This window comes from Antedon bifida, chromosome 8 (assembly GCF_963402885.1).
Source record: "Antedon bifida chromosome 8, ecAntBifi1.1, whole genome shotgun sequence".
Classification (NCBI taxonomy): domain Eukaryota; kingdom Metazoa; phylum Echinodermata; class Crinoidea; order Comatulida; family Antedonidae; genus Antedon; species Antedon bifida.
In genome coordinates, this window is record NC_136233.1 from 20680886 (window position 1) to 20706355 (window position 25470).

The 25470-nt window shown below is 30.9% G+C and overlaps 3 protein-coding genes across 3 annotated transcripts in view; 2 read left to right on the plus strand and 1 right to left on the minus strand.

Annotated features, from left to right (window-relative positions):
- The window catches only part of LOC144849760 (uncharacterized), an 82516-nt gene that overhangs the window by 43067 nt on the left and 13979 nt on the right, over positions 1 to 25470 (plus strand). The gene's annotated exons all lie outside the window — the stretch shown is intronic.
- Positions 1 to 25470, plus strand: part of LOC144850464 (uncharacterized) — a 43970-nt gene that overhangs the window by 5325 nt on the left and 13175 nt on the right. The gene's annotated exons all lie outside the window — the stretch shown is intronic.
- On the minus strand, positions 788 to 20593 carry LOC144850465 (obscurin-like). Its single transcript, XM_078707750.1, has 22 exons — positions 20560 to 20593; positions 19461 to 19790; positions 19047 to 19349; positions 18645 to 18869; positions 17810 to 17884; positions 17058 to 17249; positions 16349 to 16376; positions 15516 to 15567; positions 15173 to 15269; positions 14586 to 14604; positions 12604 to 12623; positions 12134 to 12262; positions 11209 to 11520; positions 6699 to 7022; positions 5909 to 6232; positions 5659 to 5704; positions 4787 to 4936; positions 4240 to 4427; positions 3019 to 3102; positions 2774 to 2871; positions 2484 to 2630; positions 788 to 2138 (listed from the first exon to the last, which is right to left on the minus strand). The coding sequence occupies exons 1-22, from the start codon at positions 20591 to 20593 to the stop codon at positions 1839 to 1841; spliced, it is 3477 nt and encodes a 1158-aa protein (XP_078563876.1). The 3' UTR covers positions 788 to 1838.

Here is a 25470-nt window from a genome sequence, read left to right on the forward strand (position 1 = left end):
ACCATTTGGTGATATACGCCATAATAGAATACAAATGTAGGTGTAAACACACGCTATTACCGTCGCCGCTGCTTCTTTCTACCATTCGGTAATCGTACGCCATAATAGAATACAAATGTAGGTGTAAACACACGCTATTCCCGTCGCTGCTGCTGCTTCTTCTTTCTACCATTTGGTGATATACGCCATAATAGAATACAAATGTAGGTGTAAACACACGCTATTCCCGTCGCTGCTGCTGCTTCTTCTTTCTACCATTTGGTGATATACGCCATAATAGAATACAAATGTAGGTGTAATGCACTATGAAAAGAAGCACAATACAGGTATTTTAATCAATTAAAAAACACTTGTTTTACTCCGTGTTTGATTCTGTAAATGATAATTACATTTTCTTTCAGCGCGGAGCTTATTTTGACTGCTGTTTCTTCGCGGCGTTTTTTTTTATTTGGTTCATGTTCACGTAGTCTGTGACTTCATCACAAATTATGATACAACTTTAACGCGACATTTTAAAAAATAAAGTAAAATTATTATGCGATGACCGGAATGTGTACCTATACAATAACTGTTGGCAAACATGCCATTATCAGAAGTTACTCATTTGGCGGAATACAACAAGGTTTGATTTGGTCAACCGATTGCGGCGCGTATTCATTCATCACTGTGACATAGAAATTCATGTTTTAAATAAGTAAATTAATTATTTCGAAGAACTATGTAAAACGTATGACGTTCGGTTTATGCACATCTTGTGCAAAATAGTCAGGCGATGTAGCACGAACACTCCAAAACAGAAAAAGTTGACATCATTATGTGAGGGCGTGTGGCACAGTGTGTTGGACGTTTGATTACTGATCGTGAGATTGTGGTTCTAATCCAACTCTCGCCGTATGGTTGTATCCTTAGGCAAGACACTTTACTTACATTTGCCTCTCTCCACCCAAGTGAATAAAATGGGTACCGGATCAAGAAACAACTTTGCGCTGATTACTATAGCTGCATTATAATGAGAGTATGTTGACATACGTGTATGATCCTCAAAAATGACCGGGGTAATAATGTATATATAAGAATGAACTATTATTATTATTTATTAATATTATTATTATCATGGAAATGATTGAAGTATGAAAATAGTGGAGAAGATTTATAAATAGGACATGAACATCAATATTTACAACAAGGCAAACAAGACTACAGAGCACAGGAGGAATAAAAGGATAAGGAATGTTCAAAAATTATAATTATAATAATATAGTACTTATATTACTTTTCTCCAACTACATAATACACATGATATTAATGTTAGGCCCCTACTAAAATGTTAAAATCTAATAACAAAAAAGGATATAAAATAATGTAGTTACTTGATATCCCAACCACATAAGATAGTGATTCGCGAATGACAGCTAACTTCTTTATTAGCAATTCTAATAAAATCTAAAGTTTAAAATGTTTGTATGACTTTTTTCTCGGAATATATATTCTAAACTTCTAAGTAATTTAATTAGTACACTTGCTTCCCAACCACTACTTTAATACTACGGTCGTATATCACAATCTTATACTTAATTTAATTAAATAATTGTTTCCAGACTATTTGCAGTAAGTTTTATATTCTATATATGTGCGATTTTTGTAATGCATATAATCCAATTTGCTGTGAATTTGTTGAATAAATGAATTCACAGAAAAACAACATTTTTTTAAAAGTTTCTGGAAATTCTGAATTATTCAAAGACAAACTAAGGCAAAACGTAAGAGTCAAATAATAAAATGTGGCCATGGCTTGATATGGCATTGAACTTTTTCTGAATTTCTTTTTTCCGGCATAATTAATTATTTACCAAACTATCAACTATCAACTGCATTCCAATATTATACCCCTTTGTTTCTGTACCATAACTGTAAACACACACTATTCCTTCTGCTTCTTCTTCCCCTTCTTTTACACTGTAGTAAGCTAGGCCAGATTCTTCTGCATTCACTGCACCTAGTGTGTACAACTGACACCATGTTTTAAAACCATCTTCACTTAAGTGAAGTGTAAGATCCTTATTTGTCTCATTTCCATGACTTGCCATTGCTATTTGGTAGAACTCATCTGTCTTGGTTGGTAAACGTACGATACCACCCTTGATATTAAAATAATTTAAATGTAATAAAATATCATATTACTGTAATATTAAAAGGCAAATAGAGTTTAACCACCTCAATGAGGCAGAATTTATACATGTATTTCATTATTTAAACATTATATAATTTACAAATGATTAATAAATATTAAAGAGTGCTATGGTATATTTCCATGAAGTTCAATTTCTATTCCATTTTCACCAATTATGTGTATGTACAGTACCATATTGTATTGTACAAACGTTTAAGTACATAATTTAATTGTAGTGATGTCAGGTAGTGCATTAATAGATGATACTAAAGAAAGGACAACTAGATACACAAACTGACATATTACACAGTACCTGGTATTCTGTATTCAGCTTTAAAATGGTATCCTCATCCCCAACATCAAATGATTTAAATCCTTTATCACTGTATACATGAAAACGCTGCTTAGAATTCTCCAATGAACAGCAGATGTGAACTTTGGTATCTGCATATTCAACAAGCTGTAAACAAATCACATTATATGACAAATAGCCATTTAGAGGTGACTAATAATAAGTTATTATATGGGTTACAAATGTTGCTATGTTACTATTCGAATCTGAAATAAAATCTACAATTTTCAAGATAGGCTTCTTAATCTTACTTGTACATGTCCTCCTAATGTACCATCTTTTGGTTTAACAGCAGTTACAATATTCCAGGAGTCACCATCATTAGTACTTGTCATTACAAATAGTTTTTCTGTAAAAAACAATTTACTTTAATTTATTGAAATAAACGATTAATTAAACAATATGATGTTTATTTCCACTCTATCCAATGAATTAAACTAACCTAAAATTAAAAGTGCTGCTAAAGTATGAACGTTTATGAAAATACTGTACTTACTTTCTATATTCTCAACATTTGTCCAACTCCAAACTCCTGCAACAATCAAAAGCCCTGAATTTAAGCATGCACCATCACCAAGGCCTGAAAAAAAGTGTTTGTACTTTTTAAAACGGATATTGCTATGATGAATTACTACCGGAGTATATTGTAGTTATTATTATTATTATTATTTATTCAGGCAAAAGATACATTTTACAAAATATAATACAAATCAACAAATTAAACAAACACGAAGATATAAATATAATACAATATTGTGTGTATAAATGTGGATGGGCGTTTATTAGATAGTTGGGTTGGGGGGATGCGATTATTATTTAAAGTGATGTTTTATTGGGGAGGCGTTTTTTAAATAAATACCATCCTAATAATTAATACATTATTTAATTTAAACATCTTTTGAAACTAACTTCCGTGACAGAGTGGGCCGTTTCGGACCAAGAAGGAAGACGGTTTTCGACGGCTTGCAAACATGGGCAGAGATCTCGGTCCTAAAGTGACACAGATAGCCTACAGTTATTCCTGCCAGCTTATTCAATAAAACTCGGCTATCAGGATTTCACTCGATTTTAAACAAAATGTCTTATCATCAGATCTCCTTATACAATTTTTATAATACTAATCCCCACAATATATCCCGATGCTTTATTGCGTATATTTAATTTGATCTTTATTAATTTGCAGTATAATTTTTATTTTTTAACCACTGTACCTTCACACGCGCTGTCCGATCCGAAAATATACAAAAAACTAAAATGGCTATAGCCACTAACGGCCAACTTAGTTGAAACCAGGTAGTTGCAAGGTAAACTTGTAAACTCATCGTGAACCCGGAAATTACTTTGACCGCGTACAATTGAAATTGAGTTGAAAATCTACCGATGAAATCAGAAATTTTGCTGTAAAACTCTTTATAATATCTTCCTAAGATAGAAATATGGAACAATATCGTAATAGTGAAAACTAATGTTATCAAATTTACATTTCGCGGTACATCTGAGATAGATCAGGTAGGTATCCAAGGCAGAGATTTGTCCCGAAGTTTTCCCATTGTGCTCGCCTGTCAGAATTAACCATAATTTATATATAGATTGTATAATTTAACTTAAAAGTTACATTGAATTAAATTAAATGCATATAGTACAACGCATAGGGCAGGCTTACTGGCTCAACAATACAAACTCCTTTAACACAATACAAACCAAACATAGACTTTACTTAGACTAACTCCTGGAAATCCTTTCAAATCAAGTTTTACATCTTCTGGTCCTCTCCAGTTGACTCCATCATCATTAGATTTCATCATTATTATCTTCCTCTCTTTTGTTTTGTTATCTTCTTTAACACACATTAAAATAACATTTCCTTCTTTCTTATCTGTCACAATTGGTACAAGGTTCTGAAAGCTGTACAGTAAATACATTTTTCAATAGATAATTTATAAAATGAAACATAAAAAAAAACATTTTTCCTTAATAAATAAATCACATTTACTTTTAAGTAATATTGCTGTTGTTGTTTTAAAAGATATGTATGCATATGCACATAATTTTCAATGGTACACAAAATGCACACCAGTAATATTAATAATTTGTAATAACATTTTATATTAACTATCAATTGGTTCAACATTTTGTATTGCTTAAACTAATATACATATAGCATTCCTGACCATGATTGTCAACTTTATTGGGATAAATTATATTTTTAAAAAAAATGTTAGTCCTTTATTCGGAATAAAATAGTTTCTTATATAATGTACTACCTTCTATTCTTTTTATGTAAAAACACGCTTGATTCTTTCCATTCAATGACACTATTTCCGTTTATCTTTCCTCTTCTCATTATTACATCCGAGTTGTCTTTCTCACAAAAGACAAGAACATGAGAATTTATAAAGACTACCACAGGATGTCTGTAAAACAAGAGAAACATGTCTTCATTGTTTATGTGTTGATTATATTTTTTTTAATTGTAAAAAGAACTATGTAAGCATGCTACTGATATCTGTGTTTTCTTTATAAATGAGTCTTCAAACAGTTTGAACACAATGTATTGTATTAGAAGTTCTGAACATTGCTAATGTACAAACTCCTACATTCTATATGTAAACCAATACTACGAAATATGTAAAGTCATTTATATTTATTGCCACACTATCTGGGTATTAATATAATATGTTCAAGTTCTTCTGAAATAAAATTTAGACACTAACACTACATTTCTACTTTGTAAATTAAATGATGATTAAACTGTGATGTGGACTACCATAAATTGAAAATAATATGTCTTTCTTACACTACTGTTTGTAAAACTCTTTTGGAGGAAATTTACATCAAGCAATCTGTCTTTGTGGCCTAACAGCCAAATTGTATTCATTTACAAAGCAAGAAAAACCAAAGAAAAACACAGCAAAAAGGAGAGTGGAACACTGCCGCAATGGAAGAAAATTAAAAATTGGGGAGCTCCATATCAAAAAGATTAGGACTGCAAGCAAATCCCATTATTATTGCCAAGTATGTAATAATTAACAATCTTTCTTCCCTCTAATGAGTTCAATCTATTATTTAATCTTAAATATCTCTCAATATAGTAAAGATCTTAATTGTTCAGAAAAAATAAATCCACACAATTCACCTGTAAATATTTCTTGAGTCACAATCTGCTGCAGTAAAAACATCCCCTATGAACAATTTAAAACAATATTTTTTAATTGCTTATTTTCTAATTTTAAGATTGATGATGACTGAACATAATTGTTTTTACTGTTAATAAGTTTATATTTGTGGTAAAACATAAGTTTACTTGAAAATGGTTAAAAATAACTCCATGAAATATGTGTTCATTTTAATTTAAGTAACAAAAATTGGTATAAAACAAACTTTACATTGTACACACAGGTTTGCTGCTATTGTTTGTATTACTTTCTTTTTTGACAGAAAATTTCTTTTCATCTCACTAAGTTCACATAAGTACACACCAGAATCAGTTAACGCGATCTTCTCAAACGCTAAACAGGTCTCATTAACACCAACAGTTGCTTTACATCTTTCTGGTAAAGTAATTGGGTTTGATTCATTAGAAGACCATATCAATTTATTTCCACCAATTGTCTTCTTATGCCAACTAACAACAATCTCTCCATCCTCAATTTCATACTTGCAAGTTAAAACAGCTTTTTCTCCAAATGTTGCAAAACAATCATCCATGTCTTTAAAAAAAGTAAAAACACAAACAAAATTTTTAAAATAACCATTTCAAGATTATATGGAATACTATTAAAATCATGTTTAATTGATTGATATTAGTATTCACTAAATTTTTTTAACTAAGGTCATCAATTGTTGCTCCAGGGTGACTTTGATGGATATATGTTATTAAAAAGATCATCTTTTTTAAATTCAAACAGTTGCATATATGGACAACGTGATTGCAAAAGACAATGTTTTAAAAATACCAATACACCAATTGGCATGTTTTCATTAAGTTAAGTAAGTTAAATTGAAATAATATTGCACCAATTTGAATTTCACAAAACAAGAGGATGTATTAATAATAAAGTCTGTATCCAATCTTAACACATTTTTAATTTTCAAAGAATGTACTGCAGGGCTAAATATTAGGTAAATGAATACATCAATAAACCTAAATACTGTAGTAACACTAAACATACTTACTGTAGTAAGGCTGTTTAACTTCTAATTTGCTTTTTGCTGAGTAACAAACACTTTTTGTTGTGACACATTTACAAAGGTAGATACCAGCATCAGAACTTTTAACTTTATCTATTTCAAGAAAACCTTTCCACAATGGATCTCTTTTTATAGTACGTCTTCCAAACAATTTCCAACTACTAGCAACCTCCTTCCAATCATTAATATCAGATTCCCATTTAAAAAAAAAAACTTCTTTAATTGGAATTTGTTCTATTGACATAGTAAAATGGATCTCAGCTTTTCCTCCTGCTATGGACTGCATGTTTTGCATTTTTAATACTGGATCTATAATAAACGAATTATTTAATGTTAGAAAACTAAAGATTCTCTTTTACTTAATTATATTCAATATTTTTGTGGGTACAATTATATAAGGTGAAACAAAGATACTAATATGTTAATGTTGTATCACCCTCTAATAACATAACTATTAATAACTACTAATGTAACATTAACCTCTATAAAATTGATATTTATAGAGTATTTCTCATATTTTTATGCTAAAACGGTTTTTATATTATACCTTTTCATCTTTATTATACAATTTGATGGTTGTTTGTTGTTTTTTTTCATGAAATTTTATAATTTTCTGTATGTCGTTGTAAATTGTTTTATATGCCTAATAGCTTTTTATGTTTGTAATTGGTAATCTGTTTCTCTGTCTCATAACCTGCAACCAAATTTGTTTTTATACCAGTTGTTGAAAACATAATAAAGATTACTTGAACTTAAACTTACGGTAACAAAAATCAATGTTACAATTTCTTTAACCACTTTTAAATATTAACAAAAATTAAACTTCATGAACTACAAATGTAACCAAATTTAACCACTAACATAATTCAGTAAAGATTGTTAAGATATTTTGGACTTAAAACTTATTCTGTATTTTTTTTTTTTGTGGAAGTATTTTGTTGGAAATCTGTTGAACTTCAGTCTTAATCCTGTGTGTGTGCCAATTCTCCATTTGTTTCCCTTGTTGGACAAATGTACTAAATCTCAGAACAGAAATTGTCAAATTTCTTGAAAAAAATTATTAAAAGTTCAATTTTGACTTTGCTGAAATTGTTATTTTTTAGTAAAATATTGTTTTCCTTTCTATCCGTTCGTTTTCTTTTTTACAACTGTACATGTAGGACAATTCTACATACAATATACTGTAAAAGTTGAATTTATGTCTACAACTTTACTGATATTGAGCCTAGTTTCGGGTCTATGATTACCTGTCAATCCTTCTGTTCTTTAATTTTCTCATTTTTAACTTTTGGACAAAGGGTATTTAATATAAAATGAAGGTTGTATGTCTATAGTTAAACATGTTTAGTATTGTTGGATATATGCATACATTGAGAGAAAACCAGGTAACATTCAACTACTAAGCTTTAGAGTATTGATGGACAGTCCATGACAAATAAGAATTGAAATGGAACTGACTTTCATCACAAGTCTTAATACGGAAAATAATGTGTTATGTCCTACGGTTACAATATTAGAGAACTGATGGCTGGACAGACACTCAGACAGATGATTACTGAATAAAAATAGGCTGAAGTTTTAAATATTTAAAGATTGAAATTCACATATTCAAGTTGAAATTAAGACCAGGGTATAAAGGTTAACACATTGAAGAACAGACAAAAAGTTGTCAGTAAACCAAAAGAGTCAAAGATATATAGTTAAATTTTACACCATGACAGATCCAACGATAAAAAAAAGGGAGTTGGCGGACAAACAAACGCGACTGAACTTGAGTCTTTGATTTCAAACTTTCAAAATAGTCCAAGTCTTTTACAGTTTCAAAACTTACAAATATGAATTATTTGTACGATATTTTCTATTTTGGTGACATTTAAGTTCAGTGTGTGATGAATACTTAATTTTATTTTGCAGTCATAGAACTTTTTAAAAATCCTTCAAACACTCAAAAATTGTTTGCTTTTTTTGATAAATTTTTGCTGGTCACTGGTTTTATGAACTGATTAAGCAACATTTGTTTACCAACCACAGTCACAAATTTAGAATATCTAAAGGGCATTGAAACTTGTTCTATTCATTGCCACAAACTTAATAGATTTGAACAAATGTATATTCTCTAGCTATTCAAATAGTAATTTCATAACTTTTGTTCGTCAGTCAATATTATCATTTTGTACTTGTAATACTACAAAGCATCCTCGTATTAAGTGTGCGGGTATATTTTAGAATCGACAACCACTAGACAGTCTGTACTACATTCTGAAAACACCCCTATTCGGATTATGGTTCAACCTAAATTTGTTTTATTCATCAATAACTACCCTGACGTATATTTATAAATAGAATTCTTATTCTTGTTCTTTATTGCCAAAACATCATAAACAACAACAAACAACTACAAAGAAACACAAAAGGGAACTAAATCCCTATGGCTAAGAGCCAGTTTTACCCTCTTACCCAGAGCACATATCAACAACAAAAATCTAAAAATCATTCATAAAAATACAAAAACTTACAGCACCAAAGAGAACAACAACGTTGACATAACGTTTGCGGTACACCACGTGTCTTAGTACTGAAAAGAACTGTTAAGTTTCTCGACGTATGCTTTCAATATGCTTTGATCATTCTCACTCCTAAGGACGATCAAAGCATTTTGATCGAAACGTCAAGAAACTCAGTGGTGTACTGTAAACTTTATATCAACATTTGATTTCACCATACAAACATTAAAAAATGCAACAACAATGCAAAACAATTGACTTTAAGAAGAAATTCATTAATGTTGGGAAATTATCAGATAAATGAGTCTTCATTATGAATTTCTTCTCACAATCGTGGAAAGATATGACAGAACGATGCAGGCAGTTAGTCCATGTCTAGAACTTAAGGTTTCTAGATGACGTCCGTTAAATCCTTAAATTTGGAGAGTTTACTGCTATTTAACTTCAGTCACATGTGTTTTGTAATTTAAATTTTAACTAGATTTGAACTTGTCACTATGGACGAGTTAGGTTATCCGCCGCGCAAACGCCACATGCACGTCATACGTTAGAATATTGCGCACATAAAAACGATTATGCCATTGTGACCTGAAGAAAATAAAATGTTATGTGCCCTCTATTTTGTATATACAGTATACACTATATACTGTATACATACTGTACTTACATACAGTCCAGAATAGGTGAAAATAACGGGAACCGCCTTTTATTCCAATTTTTAACATTATGACGTCATCAAAATGAAACACGTAGATAGCAATTTTGAAAGGGAATTATCTGAGCAACAACATATCAACATGTTGATGAAATTTGGGTATGTAGAATATGGAAATGCGCTCTTTTAAATGTCATCAACTATGCAAAATATGAAAATACGACTTTATAATTGAACTGTCCATATGATGTCACAACATCCGATGCACAAAATTTGTAGATGAATTTGTATCTACAATTCAACAGCTTCCAGAAAACGTTTTAATCATGAGTATCACTTTTCATTCTGAGGAACTAAAACATATTGAAATTTATTGGAATGATGAAAATAAGTGACACACAATGTCCGGTTAGCCATATTGATGCATGATCCGATATCTACAACTCATCAACTTCCAGAATATATAATAAAAATAAACTTCACTATTTAGTTTAGAACTATATGACTGTTAAAAAAAGGCATAATTGTTTAACTTTGTCATCAAAAACGTGCGCGAATTGTCAAAGTTGATTAGAAATTGATTTTTTCGCATTATAAAATTTTAAACCGTGTGTGCATGTAACTTCCTTTGAAACATGCCATTTCTTTTAATTATATATATAATCTTGATTAACTCAAATTTATTTATAACTAGCAGTCACCTGTTCAAGGCACAGTCGTTTTCTGCCTTAATACGTGGTTATACAGTATACTAATTCGCATAGGAGGAGTAAGTATAATAAAAGCGCACTTTTCCCTGATAAAAGTACTCTGACAAATTATTATAAAAAAAACAAATTGTATCAAGGATAAAATTCGGAACTATTTACAGCCATTGATTTTGTTACACACGAATTCATATGTACGTCGAATAGGAGGGCAAGAAGTAGATGAGAGCGACATGCAAGTTGAACTCTGTCAATCAGTCAACAGTTTAAAAAATTTCAATGATAAAATATGAATTGGTAATTTATAGAATTAAGATGTGAAGTATTGGAATAGTAAAACTAAAGCTGCTTACAGACTTAAAATCAACACACACAAAAAGTACACATGGTGGTGGTAGTAGTCATAATTAGATGATGCACGCGAACACTCTGGTGTATCACTATCACCTGAATATTGTGCAAAACAAGGAAGTTTTTAGCTTAAAAGAATTTCTCAAACCAAATTTTAAGAATTACCATTACAGTTTAAACACATTTCTTTGAATCTTTTTAATTACTTGTTTGAAGAAAAAAATGTGATCATAATATTTAAGTATTGCTCATTACAGGAATTAAAACATAAACATTACCTTCACTAACTATTAGCTGCGTAGTATCTTTCAGTATTTTGTCTCCATCTACTAGCTTCACTTCACATTGATACATCCCAGCATCACCAAGTACAACATTCTTTATCTTCAAAGAGAGAGTGTTATTTTGGTAACTTTTTACTTCAAATCTGTCATCTTTAAAACAATCCTCAATCTCTGTTGTGCCATCTTCCTTAATCTTCTTCCACTTGTAACCTGTTAATGGCATATCTGCTGGTCCATATTTGCACTTCATTTCAAAATTACTTATACCACATTCTGTTGAGTACTTAGGATTTACCATCTCAATCCCTTAAAATTGTATAAAGTTGTAAAGAAAAATATGCAATTGATGGAATTTGCTTTTTACAAATTATTTATTCATTTTCTAATAAATGAAAGAACAAATGGTAGCTAGTGAACTTTTTTAAAATAAAAAAAAATAGATTGAATTAAATATTTAAATAACTATTTAAGCACTCGCTTCCACATTCTAGTACTTAAGTAATAAGTGTGAGTGTATGGAGTAACAAACAATTAATATGCTAGTGTACTGAAGCTTCTATAGGTTATTGTATTGAAAGACATCTGATGAACATCTGATGAATAAAACAAAACATTTTAGTAATTTCATGTTGTTTATATATACAGCAGTTAATTTAGGTGCCAGCTTAAGTTGGAAGGGTGTATTCACAAAGTCCAGAAGTTCATCAACTTGAACATTTTAATGCACTACAGGTCATTTCATGAGTGTCTTTGACTATTTATTTCTATTCTGCTCTGCATTGCATATTTATTGCATGATTATTAAACTAACTATAAAATACTGTATATAATAGAGAAATGATAAAGGTACTCATTTAATTTCTATAAAATGTAATCACTGTATTAAGGAAAATATAGAATAAAATTATACATTACTCACAATAAACAGATAAGTTAACACCTGGATACTGCTGTCTTCTGCCCCCTATGCTGCAGTTGTACTTCCCTGAATCAGATCTCACAGGATTTGAAAGTGTTAGGCTGATGCTTCCTCTACCATTTGTAAACACTGGGGAAAAAAAACATTAATTAAATACACAATTTTTTTCTTCATAATTTAGCTTTCAGTTTGTAAACACTTAAAACAATTGCAATTTATTATAAAATATACACTTTTTTTTTTATTCCTGTGAACCGATTAAATGAACTAACTTGAATCATGTGCAGTTTCAGGATAAAATATTTCTAGTGTGTTACAATTACCATTTTCACTGGAATTTGGATTTGTGTGAATGTCTATTGTATTTTGCATACCAAACAAAATCTACTCAACAAATAATGCTTAATGAAATGCAATAGTTATACTTTGTAAATTACAAATTAAATGGAAATAAGTGTGTTGTTACTTACTTGAGTATGAGGTTTCAGATCTAAAACAAATAGTAATAATAATACAATATCATTAGGAAAATATTTAGGATTTAAAACGAAAGAGAGTGTTAAAATAATTTGACTTCTTTCTATATTTATATACTGTACATTTACGTAAGACAAAGATATCATGGGGGACACCAAAAGTGATATCCCCCGTCGACAAGTTACATGATTTAATAGATAAGACAAGAAATAAAAACTATTTTGAATTACAAGATCTTCTACCACAATAATATAATACAAATATCTAAAAATATATTTGTAATAATAGCGATATACCAAATAACCTTTGGATATTATACAGGTTATTTTTTATTTTTTACCTCCGCCAAGGAGGTATATGTAATCGGTAGCGTGTGTTTGTTTGTTAGCAGGATTACTCAAAAATTAATTACAAGATCTTTACCAAAATGAATATACAGATAGATATGTGGTCAAGGACCATTACATTAAATTTTGGGACCATTTGGGACCATGGTCCCAATTCTGGACCACTTTTTAGTATACTTTTCAGACCTGCTAGTGTTAAAAGATAGGACAGAATTTTTCAAAAGCCGGCGAGCAGTCTTAAAGTAACAAGTAAACTGAAATTGCATTTTCCCGAGAACTACTTGTCCAAAAAACTTCATTTTTGTACAAGAGGCAAGAGTTATAATTTGTGATTTGTAATTTTAAAACATAATTTGATTTAATGTGCACGTTTTTTGATGCGAGTAGTTTAAAAAACCTATTTCTTTTCAAATTCACTTGTTTGATTTTCGCGTTGCTGTTCTATTGTTAGTCAACTGAAGCTATTGTTAATTTAAAGGCTTGTTACATAACCATTACACCAAACTCGCATACACAAGCTTGTAGTGAAATTAGCCTAAATCACAAGCAGCATTAGGACACACACAAATATATATATATATTTTTTTACCGGAGAAATCTTATGTAGGAGAATTTTACAGTAGACGGAGGTATGCACTCTCGGAGTGGCTTTCTAGTTTTATTTATTTATTCGGTATATAAAAAAAACTACAACAATTCCAGAGGGCAAACATGTGATTTACAATACACAACAAATACAATTAAATAAAAAATGATTAAAAAGTTACTGATACTGAGTTATTATAATTATTATCATTATTCGTTAAGATAAACAATTATTTATTTATATACAAATTCAAGAAAGCCATCTTTTGCTATTCTAAATCTTTTGAGTACAGGCAAACATTAGAAAGATATTAAAAATATAATTTAAAAATTTGATTTATAAAAATATAATGTTTATAGTTATTATTTATAGTAAAAAAATAAATTTATACAATTTATAGTAAAAATATATATATATGTAACATTTTGATCATTGGTTATGATAAATCAATGCAAATAATATGATGTATTGTAGAAGATAGCAACCATAAGTAAGCAGTAGGTGAAGATTCTAACATCAGACAATGACAGAAACAGTAGCAATCAAAGTATTAGAAGGCGAAGATTTTAAAACAAAGAAACAAAATTGAGAGTAGCAACCAATGTAGGCAAACAGTTAATAGCAACAGCAAAAGACCTTAGCAATCATTACATATGAGCGCAGATATTAGTGATCTGGAGGTAATATGTGTGTTCTCAATGTATTGAGCATCTAGTACAGTTGTCAGAACAGGGCAAACCTACAGTACTTTGTAGTAGTTAAAAGTATCAATTTTTTTGATATTATGGGGAAACTTCTTCCAAAGTTTCAGAACATATACCAAGATTGTGTGATCACCGTAATTTCTGTTTGCTTTAAAATTAGGGTGTAAAAGAGTTTAACCCGCTGAAGTTCATTTAATTAAAATCTTACATGTTTTGTACTTGAAAACAATACATAGCTTTTAAAAAAGCATAATCAGTTTTTACAGTAAATATTTGACAAGAAGTGAACTGGATATTCAAGTTTGGAAAAAAAATCATAAAATACCATAAATCATTACCTTCTATCTGAGTCTGTTGCTATAACAATAAAAATAATATAAAATAAAATAAATATATATTTTGACTGAGTTATTTCCATGTCAGACAAATAAAATCCAGCAAACTCTCGAGAACTTTGCTATTGACCGATTATCTTTGATTCCCAAACACATAATCACCAACTAGCCTTTGCCCGTCTAATAGTTTAATATAAAAGGAAATCCACAATTTTTATATACTGTTTGTGATTTCATCTGAATAAACATCCTTCTTTGTACAGATAGTGATATAGGCTATATAAACCAAATAACTACTTGGAATTTCCAGAGGGCAATATTCAAGCTTGTAATTTCTGACCACAATGAATCATCACTATATTTGTGTGAGATTAGCTAATACATGGGCTCTAAACAACATTTTAAACTAATATAAAATGTTAAAATGAATGTGAATTCACATCTATGTGTATAAATAAACCACTTGATGATTAGATTATGAGAACATTTTTAATGACCTAATTAAACATAAAAACTTTATAAGGTATTCAAAAGTTAGTATGTTTGGTTTTGTTTTTCTATTAATTTATTATGGAAAAAAAAAAGTTTACCTTCACATTCAGTATTAATTTCTACATTAACACCAGATGTTTCTTGACGTTCTGCTAAAAGTGTACTATCTTCATCACCTGCAGCCCTAGAACTTGTCTTTGAAAAAATGCATTTAGAAAATGTTATAGTAGTTTCACATACACTTTCAAAAACTTTCACAACAAACTTTGTCTTATTGTATGTCGACTGAGTTATAAAGGGGGTTAGTTAAATTTACCTTTTAAACTGTTATTCATACTGATAGTAAATAGATTATTATTACAGAAATTCAGATTTAGATGGGCTTTCTTTTATGATATCCTTTATTATAAACTTTTTAATTTTAATAATTTAAATGCCAACCTCTAACTCATTGTTCGTCATCTGATATTCTTCACCACTTGTATCACCACTGCTGTAGGGTTAACACATAGTATAAGATAATAATAAACTACAACAAGAGTGTTCTCTTTCATTCACCATCATCGGATACTCTTCACCCATGCTGGACTATTCAAACACTACGTTCACATCGACATGGGTGGTAATCGATACTTATTCACAGGTATTATGAACTTACGATGTAATGAATGACCTTTGAATTCTAGCGTACATGGGCGCTAATTCACTGGGTCAGCAGGGGCAGATCTAGGATTTGGAAAATGGGAGGGCACAGATAAAGCAAATTTAGGTAAATGACACCCCTAGATGGTCGGAAATGATACTCTTGAACATAAAATTCATGATAAATGGCACCTCTAGTGTATGTATTGCACAGTAATCAGCAAAAAAAACTTTTCCAGTCGGTAAACACAGATGACATAACATTTGTAAGCGTATGTTAGATGAGCGTGTTCTGTGTAGGAACCGCTGATCGTTTGATCGTTCTCCACAAAGAGTCGGGTGTTTTGTTTTAATTTGCGTTCAATGCGTATGCTATAGTCTACATGCACTCAAGACTTACAAAATTGGTAATTTAAAAGAAAAATTAAATGCAATTCTGTATAAGGTGTTATTCCCTAAATCAGTCCAGTGAGACCATGGCCTTAGTGGTACACACAAGATAAAACGTTCCGCAATATTCACAAAATTTGTTCAATAAATCGTGCTTTATCTCAAAAAGATTTGAATAATAAAAGGCCTGATATCGAGGAAAAAAACATTTCAGTATTATGTAATCATCTTAACAAACTCACCTGTATTGATTTGTATCTTTGTGTTCAACTGTGAAATTAAAACAAATTGAATTTAAAATATTCTGTTACTAAAGAACTGATATTTTATTATATTATATTAAGCAAGTACAGTCAGTATACAGTTGGTTTTAAAGAACCAAATGTATGCAAGTAATAACCTATAACCATCTAGGTCGTGCCCACAGATGGTTCTCGAATACATAGTAATTCCAGCATTAAAAAACTGTTTTTTTAACTGTACGTACCGCAGGACTATAATACATTGTCATATACAGAAACGAATAGACACGATGATTTATGTCAACTAAAATTAGCACCCTGGGAATTACTTCCGAAAGATAAACTTGTCACAAAATGAGTCCAAATCTTTTATTTGCCATCGAGTAAACATTCGATTTTAAACGCGCGATTTACCAAATTTTTCTCTTACGTAAGTTTATATATAGATGATAAATATCCTGAAAAAGTTAGTATGAGGTAAAATATATGAATTTTTTTAAAAATAGACTACTACTTTAACAGAATAAATGAATTGAAATTAAACATTGAAACATTTTGAAATGTAAAAATGATTATATTGACAAAATGATCTGAAAAACAATATACTACTATACTTTAAATATATTATATTAATACTTACATGATTTGTAACAGTATTCACTACAACAAAATCCACAAAAGTAAAGACAGCAATAACCGACAAACTGACAGACTGTTTTACAACTACTGAATTGCTGTTGATTTGAACCAAGCACTTTGTTTTCTTTTTTTATTTCAAAAGTCTTGAACCTTGCAATACTTGGACGATATTTCCAACTCATCTCAACTGAATCACCACCTTCAACTGCCACTGTATCAACATCTGTATTGCTCCACTCAATTTTCTTGTAATACATAAAATCTAAAATTTGAATAAAAAATCATAAAAATAACAATATTATTATAAATTATATATTGAGTTATCATTATCCATACACCTTAATGTTCCAAAAAAGAAAGTAAGCTATAAGAATATCTATATAATAATCCAAAGGCAAATTACTGAAAAAGTTACAATGCAGTGGGTATCAGTGGCTGGATTTCAATGGAGATACACAATAAAATAAGCAAAAACTAAATCAACATCCAAAAAAAAGAGCTTTTGGGCAATATTTAATATCAATTATTGTATTAAATAGAAGAAAATCACAAAAATTCAATATATAAAACGAAAAGTATGATATAAAAAATAATAATAATAATAATCTTATAAAAATATTCATAAATCTAAAAATGTTTCAACAATAAAATGACAACAAAACTAAATATATCAATTCCATATTTAATGGTAAACAGACATCTTAAAACTATTCAACCGTTGAATAAAAACACACAGAGGTAGAATTAGCAGAAGATCCTAATGTGATGCTATGTAAATGAAGCATGAAATAAAATAATTAATGCTGGAATAAGTTTACTTACAAACAAGAAGCAGTAACCATAGGAACAAACAAACAATCAAAACAATGAGGGTGATGTACATCAAATCTAAACCTCCTGAAAAAGAATTTACACTAATTTCACTATTAAACACATCAATATCAAAACAGTACGGAATTGATAAAGAAACAAATATTCCTTTATTTATTGGTTTAAAACAACACACAATTTAACTCATAACGTACAACCAGGCTATCACACAAATAATGAAATCTAAGTAATACTGTATTTCATTATTCTATTCATTCATAAATTCAGGTTATTCAAGCAAATCATCTTACTTGAACATTCACATTCACTTCAATGATAAATAAAAATTAAGCAGTTTTATTTAGTTGTGCTAAAAAGTATGTTATTATATCAATAATAATAATAGTAATATGCTATGCAATAATAAATAATAACATGTTAGTTGCACATACAAAGAACAAAACAAACTTTCAGATTTGCACTTACTTCCATTCATCCAAAATGTAAACATTTTACTTTGATTAAACAAAAGGAAATGAACATTATCAACACAATCCATGATGAAAACATGCTTTAATAAAACTGTAGGGTAACTTTAGTAAAGTGATCAAACTGCTACATTTGAGACCTGTCTGCTGTCTCAATTGCATCCTCTTTTGCGGAACATTAAATCTATTACCTTAAAATGGTATATTTAGCCATTAAAAAGATTCATTCGGTTGGTATTACAAATAAAATATAATAGTTGGGCTTCAATAGAAACATCAGGTAAATAAAATAATCGTTATTTACTATTACAATTACTGTTGAGATATAATTAACTATTATATTTTATTGGTATATTTACCTGTATTACAGTTCTCCATTGTTGTTGTTTCATTAAGCTTTCCATTCTTTGCATAACATGTAAAATTTGATTCACATATCTCGTCATCTATTTCTATTGTTGTTGTATTTTCTCCTTTCTGAACAACTTTTCCATCTTGTAATATCAATACTGATGATGGCTTGGGATGGCCCTCTGCTGTACATGTTGCTAAGCCATCTTCAGATTTAAAAGTAACAGCAACATCTAAAAAAATGAGACTAAATTAATTCATTACGATTATTTATTAAAGATTCTGTAGTCCTTTCTTTCCTGAACACTTATAGTGGCTTTGGTTGCTTTTTCCGGACCTGTTCTTATATTTTGTATTAGCCAAATGCAATTACTATATAGATTAGTTTATGTTATAAAACATTTACATACAATATACAATCAACTTTTTTTCAACACTTGTTTTAGCATCCTCTCCTTTAAACTGATCACTTTCTGCTTTACATGTATATCTCCCACCATCTTCTTCAGTAGCTGATTTAATCTTAAGAACTGACTCTGTACTGTTATTTGCAATCTCATATCTAGAAGGGTTGTTGGTGTTGACTGTTTTTCCATCTTTATACCAAGTAATTGCAGGAATAGGATCACCATCAGGTATACTACAGGGAAAGGTCACTGATTGATCTTTGTAGACAACAGTAGCTGAGGCAAAAAGAAGTGGCTGTGCCAAATCTGCAAAAAAATATAAACTATAGATTTGAAAAGATTAGCTTTCTTTTGAAATGCAATTTCATGGTAGCAATGACGTTTGTGATATTAGAACAAAACGTTAAATCTACTCACAATACACAGTTAGAGTAGCTGGATTTGAATTTTTAAGATGTCCACTTATTGTTATCTGACATTGAAATATTCTTTTGGAATCATTTCTCAGCGGTTGTGAGATCACCAGACTAGCTCTACCAGGATCAGTGTGTAACTTAAAGCGTCCATTTTCCATCTTTTTATCATTCACAATTCCTGTTTTAATAATTACTCCACCATCATTTACTTCATTCCATTGTATTCCATCAGGAATAGCAGATGTAAATTGTAAATAATCACAAGTTATCACTACTTCAGCATCACCTTCCTTAGCTATCTGGTCAAATGCTGTAACCAATTGACCATGTACTGTAAACAAAAAATCAGTTAAGCTGTTAACCTAGTGTATATATAATATCTATACAGTAAAAATACTTGTACAATAATTTGCAGATTATACAGTAGGCCTACATGTCAATCTACAACAAAAAATAGAATGACATTGTTATTCAAAAACAAATACCGTATTAGAAAAGGCAAATTATAAATTACATAAAAAACAACTCACCCTTGGTATCCAGCAATATTACTAGAAAATAGATAACTACAAAATGCTGGAAAGAATAGCAATAATGTAATGATTAGAAATATAAAATATTTATCTACAAAAATAAATTCTGCAACAGTTGTTTTTTATGTCTGCATTGGCATAAAAAAATAGGATTATGCTATTCTACCAAATAATTAAAGATGTATTGTCCCCCAAAAACATGAAAAATAAAGATTAATGAAATCATACTTTGGAAAAAAAAATTGAAAAAAAAAAATTGGTGGTGTTTTTTCGATGGATTTTAAGCAGTGAAAAAGTCTTTTCTACAGTTATGTAGGCTAATCTTTTAAGAACATTTTACAGTAAAAATTGTGTCCATACAACTGTCTGTTTAGGAGTTACACATTTTTAAGTAACTTGTCCTCCGAAAATAGTCTGAACACACTATGTTATTTCTGTTGGTTATGTTTCGTTGCACGGCATTGTTTGTCATCTATCGAAGATGTCTTCCGTTTCCTGAAAAAGGCATAGGCCTAGGGCCTAGTGGGCTAGTATTCTATTTTGAAAAATATGAATTCTGTTAATTACTCTCTTTTCTTTCTTTCTCTGTCTCAATCAACATTTTATTAGATACAGTCAGTAACTCACCATACACCACTCTAAATGAGTGGTGCAAGAGGCAGGTGGGCCGGTTGTGGCCCTCTATTAGCCTCCCTCGTTAGCCTCCCTGTTAAATTAAAAACTTTTAACCTATCTGCATAGGGTATGCCATGCAAACTAGGTGGTAGCCTAGTTGCTCTTCTCTGAACTTTTTCTAATAAAAGAATGTCTTTCCTTAGTTGAGGAGACCATGCCTGGATTGCAAATTCAAGATGAGGCCTGACTAATCCAACATAAAGCGATTTAATCATATCAACTGATTTATATTTAATGGATCTTTTAATAGTGATTTGCTGTTTTGGCTGCTGCTACACATTATTTACTTGACAAAATATATTGAAATTAAACGGTGTTTCAATAATAGATGCATTAAAAGAAGACGCATTCCATTGAGTTTTTAACCATCTATTATAGTTGCTCTTTTGGGAAACAGAAAAGAGAGAGAAGAAAGAGAAACATGTCTGTAGTGTAAAATCATCAATTTAAAGGATTTATTTGTTACTTTTTATGTGATTCTTCTTCATAAAAGTACTTATGAGGCCCAATTCTAAGGTGTGGTATTCACAATAAGTTACTTAACAAGTTTGGAGTCAAAAGGAAGTCGAAATAAAAACAGGTGCGAAACGGAACTAGCGCCCAGATTCCATCAATTTACAAAAATGGGAAGTTAAAAACTAACTGGCCTATAGTTTGCCGGTGACTTCTTAGAGCCTTTTTTAAAAATAGGGGAAACTACCCAGCCTAGCTAGGTAGGTGCATTGTAAGTAGGCCTAGTCAAACCTTCTGTGGAGCACTAGGCCTGTTATCCTTCGCAACTAGGCCTAACCTATTATGGTTGATGGGCGCTACTGCAGTTTCGCACCACACCGTTATATCTTCGATTTCTCACCTAAACTTTCCTTTTTCACACTCACAACATAATATTATGTAACATGTTTATACGATTCGACCACTTACGAAGTAATTTTTTTTAAATAACAATACTTTTCAAAACAATTTAAACGATACTGAACTCGCTGTCACAACACTGCGAAATGTTCCCCATCTTATATTTAACAATTAATTGCCAGAATGTACGTAAGCTTCATTTTTCCCAAAAATGTAGAAACTATAGAGGGCAGTTTTATAAAATCCAAATACACATATATTTAATTTTGAAAGGCAAGAAATGTTTTCAGCTGGCGTAATAGAGGTTAAATTAATATTTCATTATTATTATTATTATTCATATTAATAGAGCCTATCTCGATGACTAATCATTACATTTTCACTAAAACAAAAACAAATCATTTTCTATTTTTTAATACAGTGAGATAGCAATATTTGCTATGATGATAGATGATTTCAGATATGTGTTTTACATATTGAAATTGAAATATGGTTTATGATTTTTAAAACTGAATTGTTTTATAAAAAATAAAATGTTATATGTACGGACTCATATCGTCGCTGTTTTGATATGTACAGCTGGTTCTTTATAAAACCACTCTTTGCAGTTTAAAAATAAAAACATACATTGATTTCTGGCAATTTTCTGATTCTAAAATGGCCACAGTTCGATCAAGGAAAAGGAGCTGTTTTGAAAGGCATTTTTTATTGTGATAAAGGTAATTTAACGGTGGCTAAATCATGGGAACATGTTACATAATAATGGCCTAAAATTGTATTATGTGGGTGTGAGAAAAAATGTAGGCGAGAAATCGAAGATATATATGGTGCGAAACTGCAGTAGCGCCGGTTGCTGATCGATTCCTGTGACTACGCCCCCCTACTACCATGGAGTAAAGAATAAGAATATTCTTTACTCCATGCTACTACTAGTACTAACTCTAGCCTAGTAGCCTACTACTACTAGCAACAGACAGTAGCAGTAGCCAGGCCTGGCAGTAGCACCATGTTATGTTTTGGATTATTGGCGCGTTGTTAATACATAAAAAAGCTCAATTTGCTTACTTTATTTTCGTTTAGTCCAATCATTTTCCAATAAAATACCACTCTTCCCTCTTCCTTTTTGTTAGGCCGGGTAATAGATGTACATCGCCCTCTAGAGCTATTTACTACATCATACATAATAATAGCGAGGTATATTCAGAGCGTCATTCTGACGACTGGAGCATTCTCTACTTCTCTACGGAGCGCCATTTATGCCTTTATTAATTTCAATAATATAAATAGTACTACGGTAACTGTGGACCCAATTTAGCACCAGGGTAGCACAGTGATATAATAGAAATAAGCCACTACTTTCAATATCTTTTCGTATGTTAATACACTGTGCTCAAGTGGACCTAATTTGAAGTCGGTTCAATAAGTTTCAATATTATATGTTTAAAAGGCATCTGAAATCATATTTATTTCAACAAATTTACGAGTGCTAGCGGTTCTGGCGTTGCGCCTTAGAACTTATCTTTTTGGAAAGAATTCGGCGCATTATAAATATGAATTGAATTGAATATCTTTTCGTATGTTAATACACTGTGCTCAAGTGGACACAATTTGGCACCAGTGGAGCACAGTGATATAAACTATAAATAAGTCACTACTTTCAATATCTTTTCGTATTTAAAACATCGAAAATAAATACTTCTGGAAATACTTCAAAAATATTTCAAACTTGCTATATATGTTAAATATCGGTCCGTAATGCAAAAGAAAAATTAGTTTCAAGCCATATCAGTGATTTTAATAACTTGCGTTTGTCTAAGATAAATACTTATTTAGTGTCTCCGGAAAGTACACATATTCATTGAAATACGAAATTAAATATTAAGTCTCCGGTACTAGCCCACCATGGAGCTAATAATGAAAATAGAGCCCAGAATTGCACTTATATACTTATACTTATTACTATACATAGTCACCTATGATAATTATGATAATTTTAAAATTTCAACTATCCAGATGCGACTTCATTCAAAATTTTAGGCGGAGTTTTCTACTCTAAAAACTCGACTTCATATGCCTAAGGCCTAGCCCGAAATTGGTCTAGAAATCGGCATCTTTGCAAATTTTCTATATTTTATCTTATTTCTCTCCATTAACCCCATGCAAAAACCATCGGAGACAAACTATCTGTTTAAAACATGTTTATTCTGGGATTCTGGCCAAACACACCAACTACCTTAAACGTTTATTCATAACATAATATTACAATACAATATCTTGCATGAATCGGACATTTTCGTTACCAATGTAGCAACATTTATTAACAAAATGCGTGTTGACCGCGAATGACTAACAATAGCATCTTTCCCACTACACCTGCACGTGACCATTGCATAACAATGCACGGCATACCAAACCGTTTCGTACACCAGCGATGAATATATAATAAATTTAATTTCTTTTAAAATTGAGGGCGGCAAACATAAAATTTACGAGATCAAATACAGGTTGAAAAAAAAAAAAAAAAAAAGATGTTAAATGTGCTCTCCCTGCCTCAGCACTAAGGCCCTGCCACAGCCTTTTGGGGTCGTTTCCAGCACATCACCAGATGCATTGATGTTGTCGCCTCATGATGTGTGGTGGAAAGGGGGACGTATGATCTGTGAACCCCAAACACAGTGGCCGCATGCCTTTAACTCTATTCCACCGACCAGCGTGGGAATCGAACCCACGACATACGTGTTGTTAACACGACGCTCAGACGACAGAGCTAACTGATCATTTTGGTTTTATCAAGTTTAATAGGATATTTATGACGTAATGATGAATTACGTAATACACGTATAAATAGACTATTATCAGCTGTTCAGTCATGTACTACTTTGTGGCCGAACGGGTAATGCTCAGGTTTGGTTGCTCTCAACTCTAGTAGATTGGGTTCGAACCTGTACGGATATTTTTTTTTTTTTTGGAATTGGAAATAAATATTATTTTTCTTTGATTTTGAAAGAGAGATATTTTGAGGGTTGTAAATGTCAGGCCTAAACAAGTGGACCTTTTTTAAAATCAAAAACAAAGTTGCAGGGCATTATTTTCTATTAAATAGACTGCCATAAAACCTCGAAAAGAAGCCCATGTGCTCCTTCATTTTTAGTACTCTTGGGTGGGCTTCTTTTCCACATGGAGTTCTTTTCGAGATTACTTTTGCAAACTAAAAGAGAAGAGCTGCTAGGTTCCCGCCCGGAAAATGTTTTATTTACATGATTTGAATGAACAATTTTCTAATGTAAAGATTAACAACATCAAATTTAACAGTGTGGCGTGTTCACCGCGAATCTTCCCCATAATACACCTGCACAAAATCATTTGCATAACAACGCACGGCATACCAAACTCTTTAGCTGCAAGGTCCCCGGAAATGACATCTATTATTTTTTTAAACAACATGTATAAGAATCTTCAGTACCCTACCATTTTTGGGGCTGAGCGAAGACAATTTTGAAAAATAGAGCTGCATAGGTTCCCGCCCGAAATAAATGGCACTTTACATGATTTGAAATTATATGAAAAAAATTATATAAGAAAGTGCCCCTATTCATTGAAATATGAAATTAAATATTAAGTCTCCAGTACTAGCCCACCGTTGGGGCAGAGCTATAATAATGAAAATAGAGCCCAGAATTGCACTTATACTTATTACTATACATAATCAAATCACCTATGATAATTATGATAATGTTAAAATTTCAACTATCCAGATGCGACTTCAAAATTTTAGCTGGGGTCTTTAAAACTCGACTTCGTATATGTTTAAGGCCTAGCCCGGCGGCGGAATTAGTCTATGCTTCGAAATTGGTCTAGAAATCGGCATCTTTGCAAATGTTCTATATTTGATCTTATTTCACTCTCCATTAACCCCATACAAAAACCATCGGAGACAAACTATCTGTTTAA

What these genes read in the sequence shown, in the direction of transcription:
- LOC144850465 (XM_078707750.1), bottom strand. Translation starts at nt 20,593, where the DNA reads ATGTTGATTGAGACAGAGAAAGAAAGAAAAGAGA. An exon ending in GCAGCTAATAGTTAGTGAAG is followed by an intron (nt 7,023 to 11,208) that starts GTAATGTTTATG and finishes CGTTTATTATAG; the next exon opens with ATCCAGTATTAAAAATGCAA. An exon ending in CATTAGGAGGACATGTACAA is followed by an intron (nt 2,631 to 2,773) that starts GTAAGATTAAGA and finishes ATTTGTTTACAG; the next exon opens with CTTGTTGAATATGCAGATAC.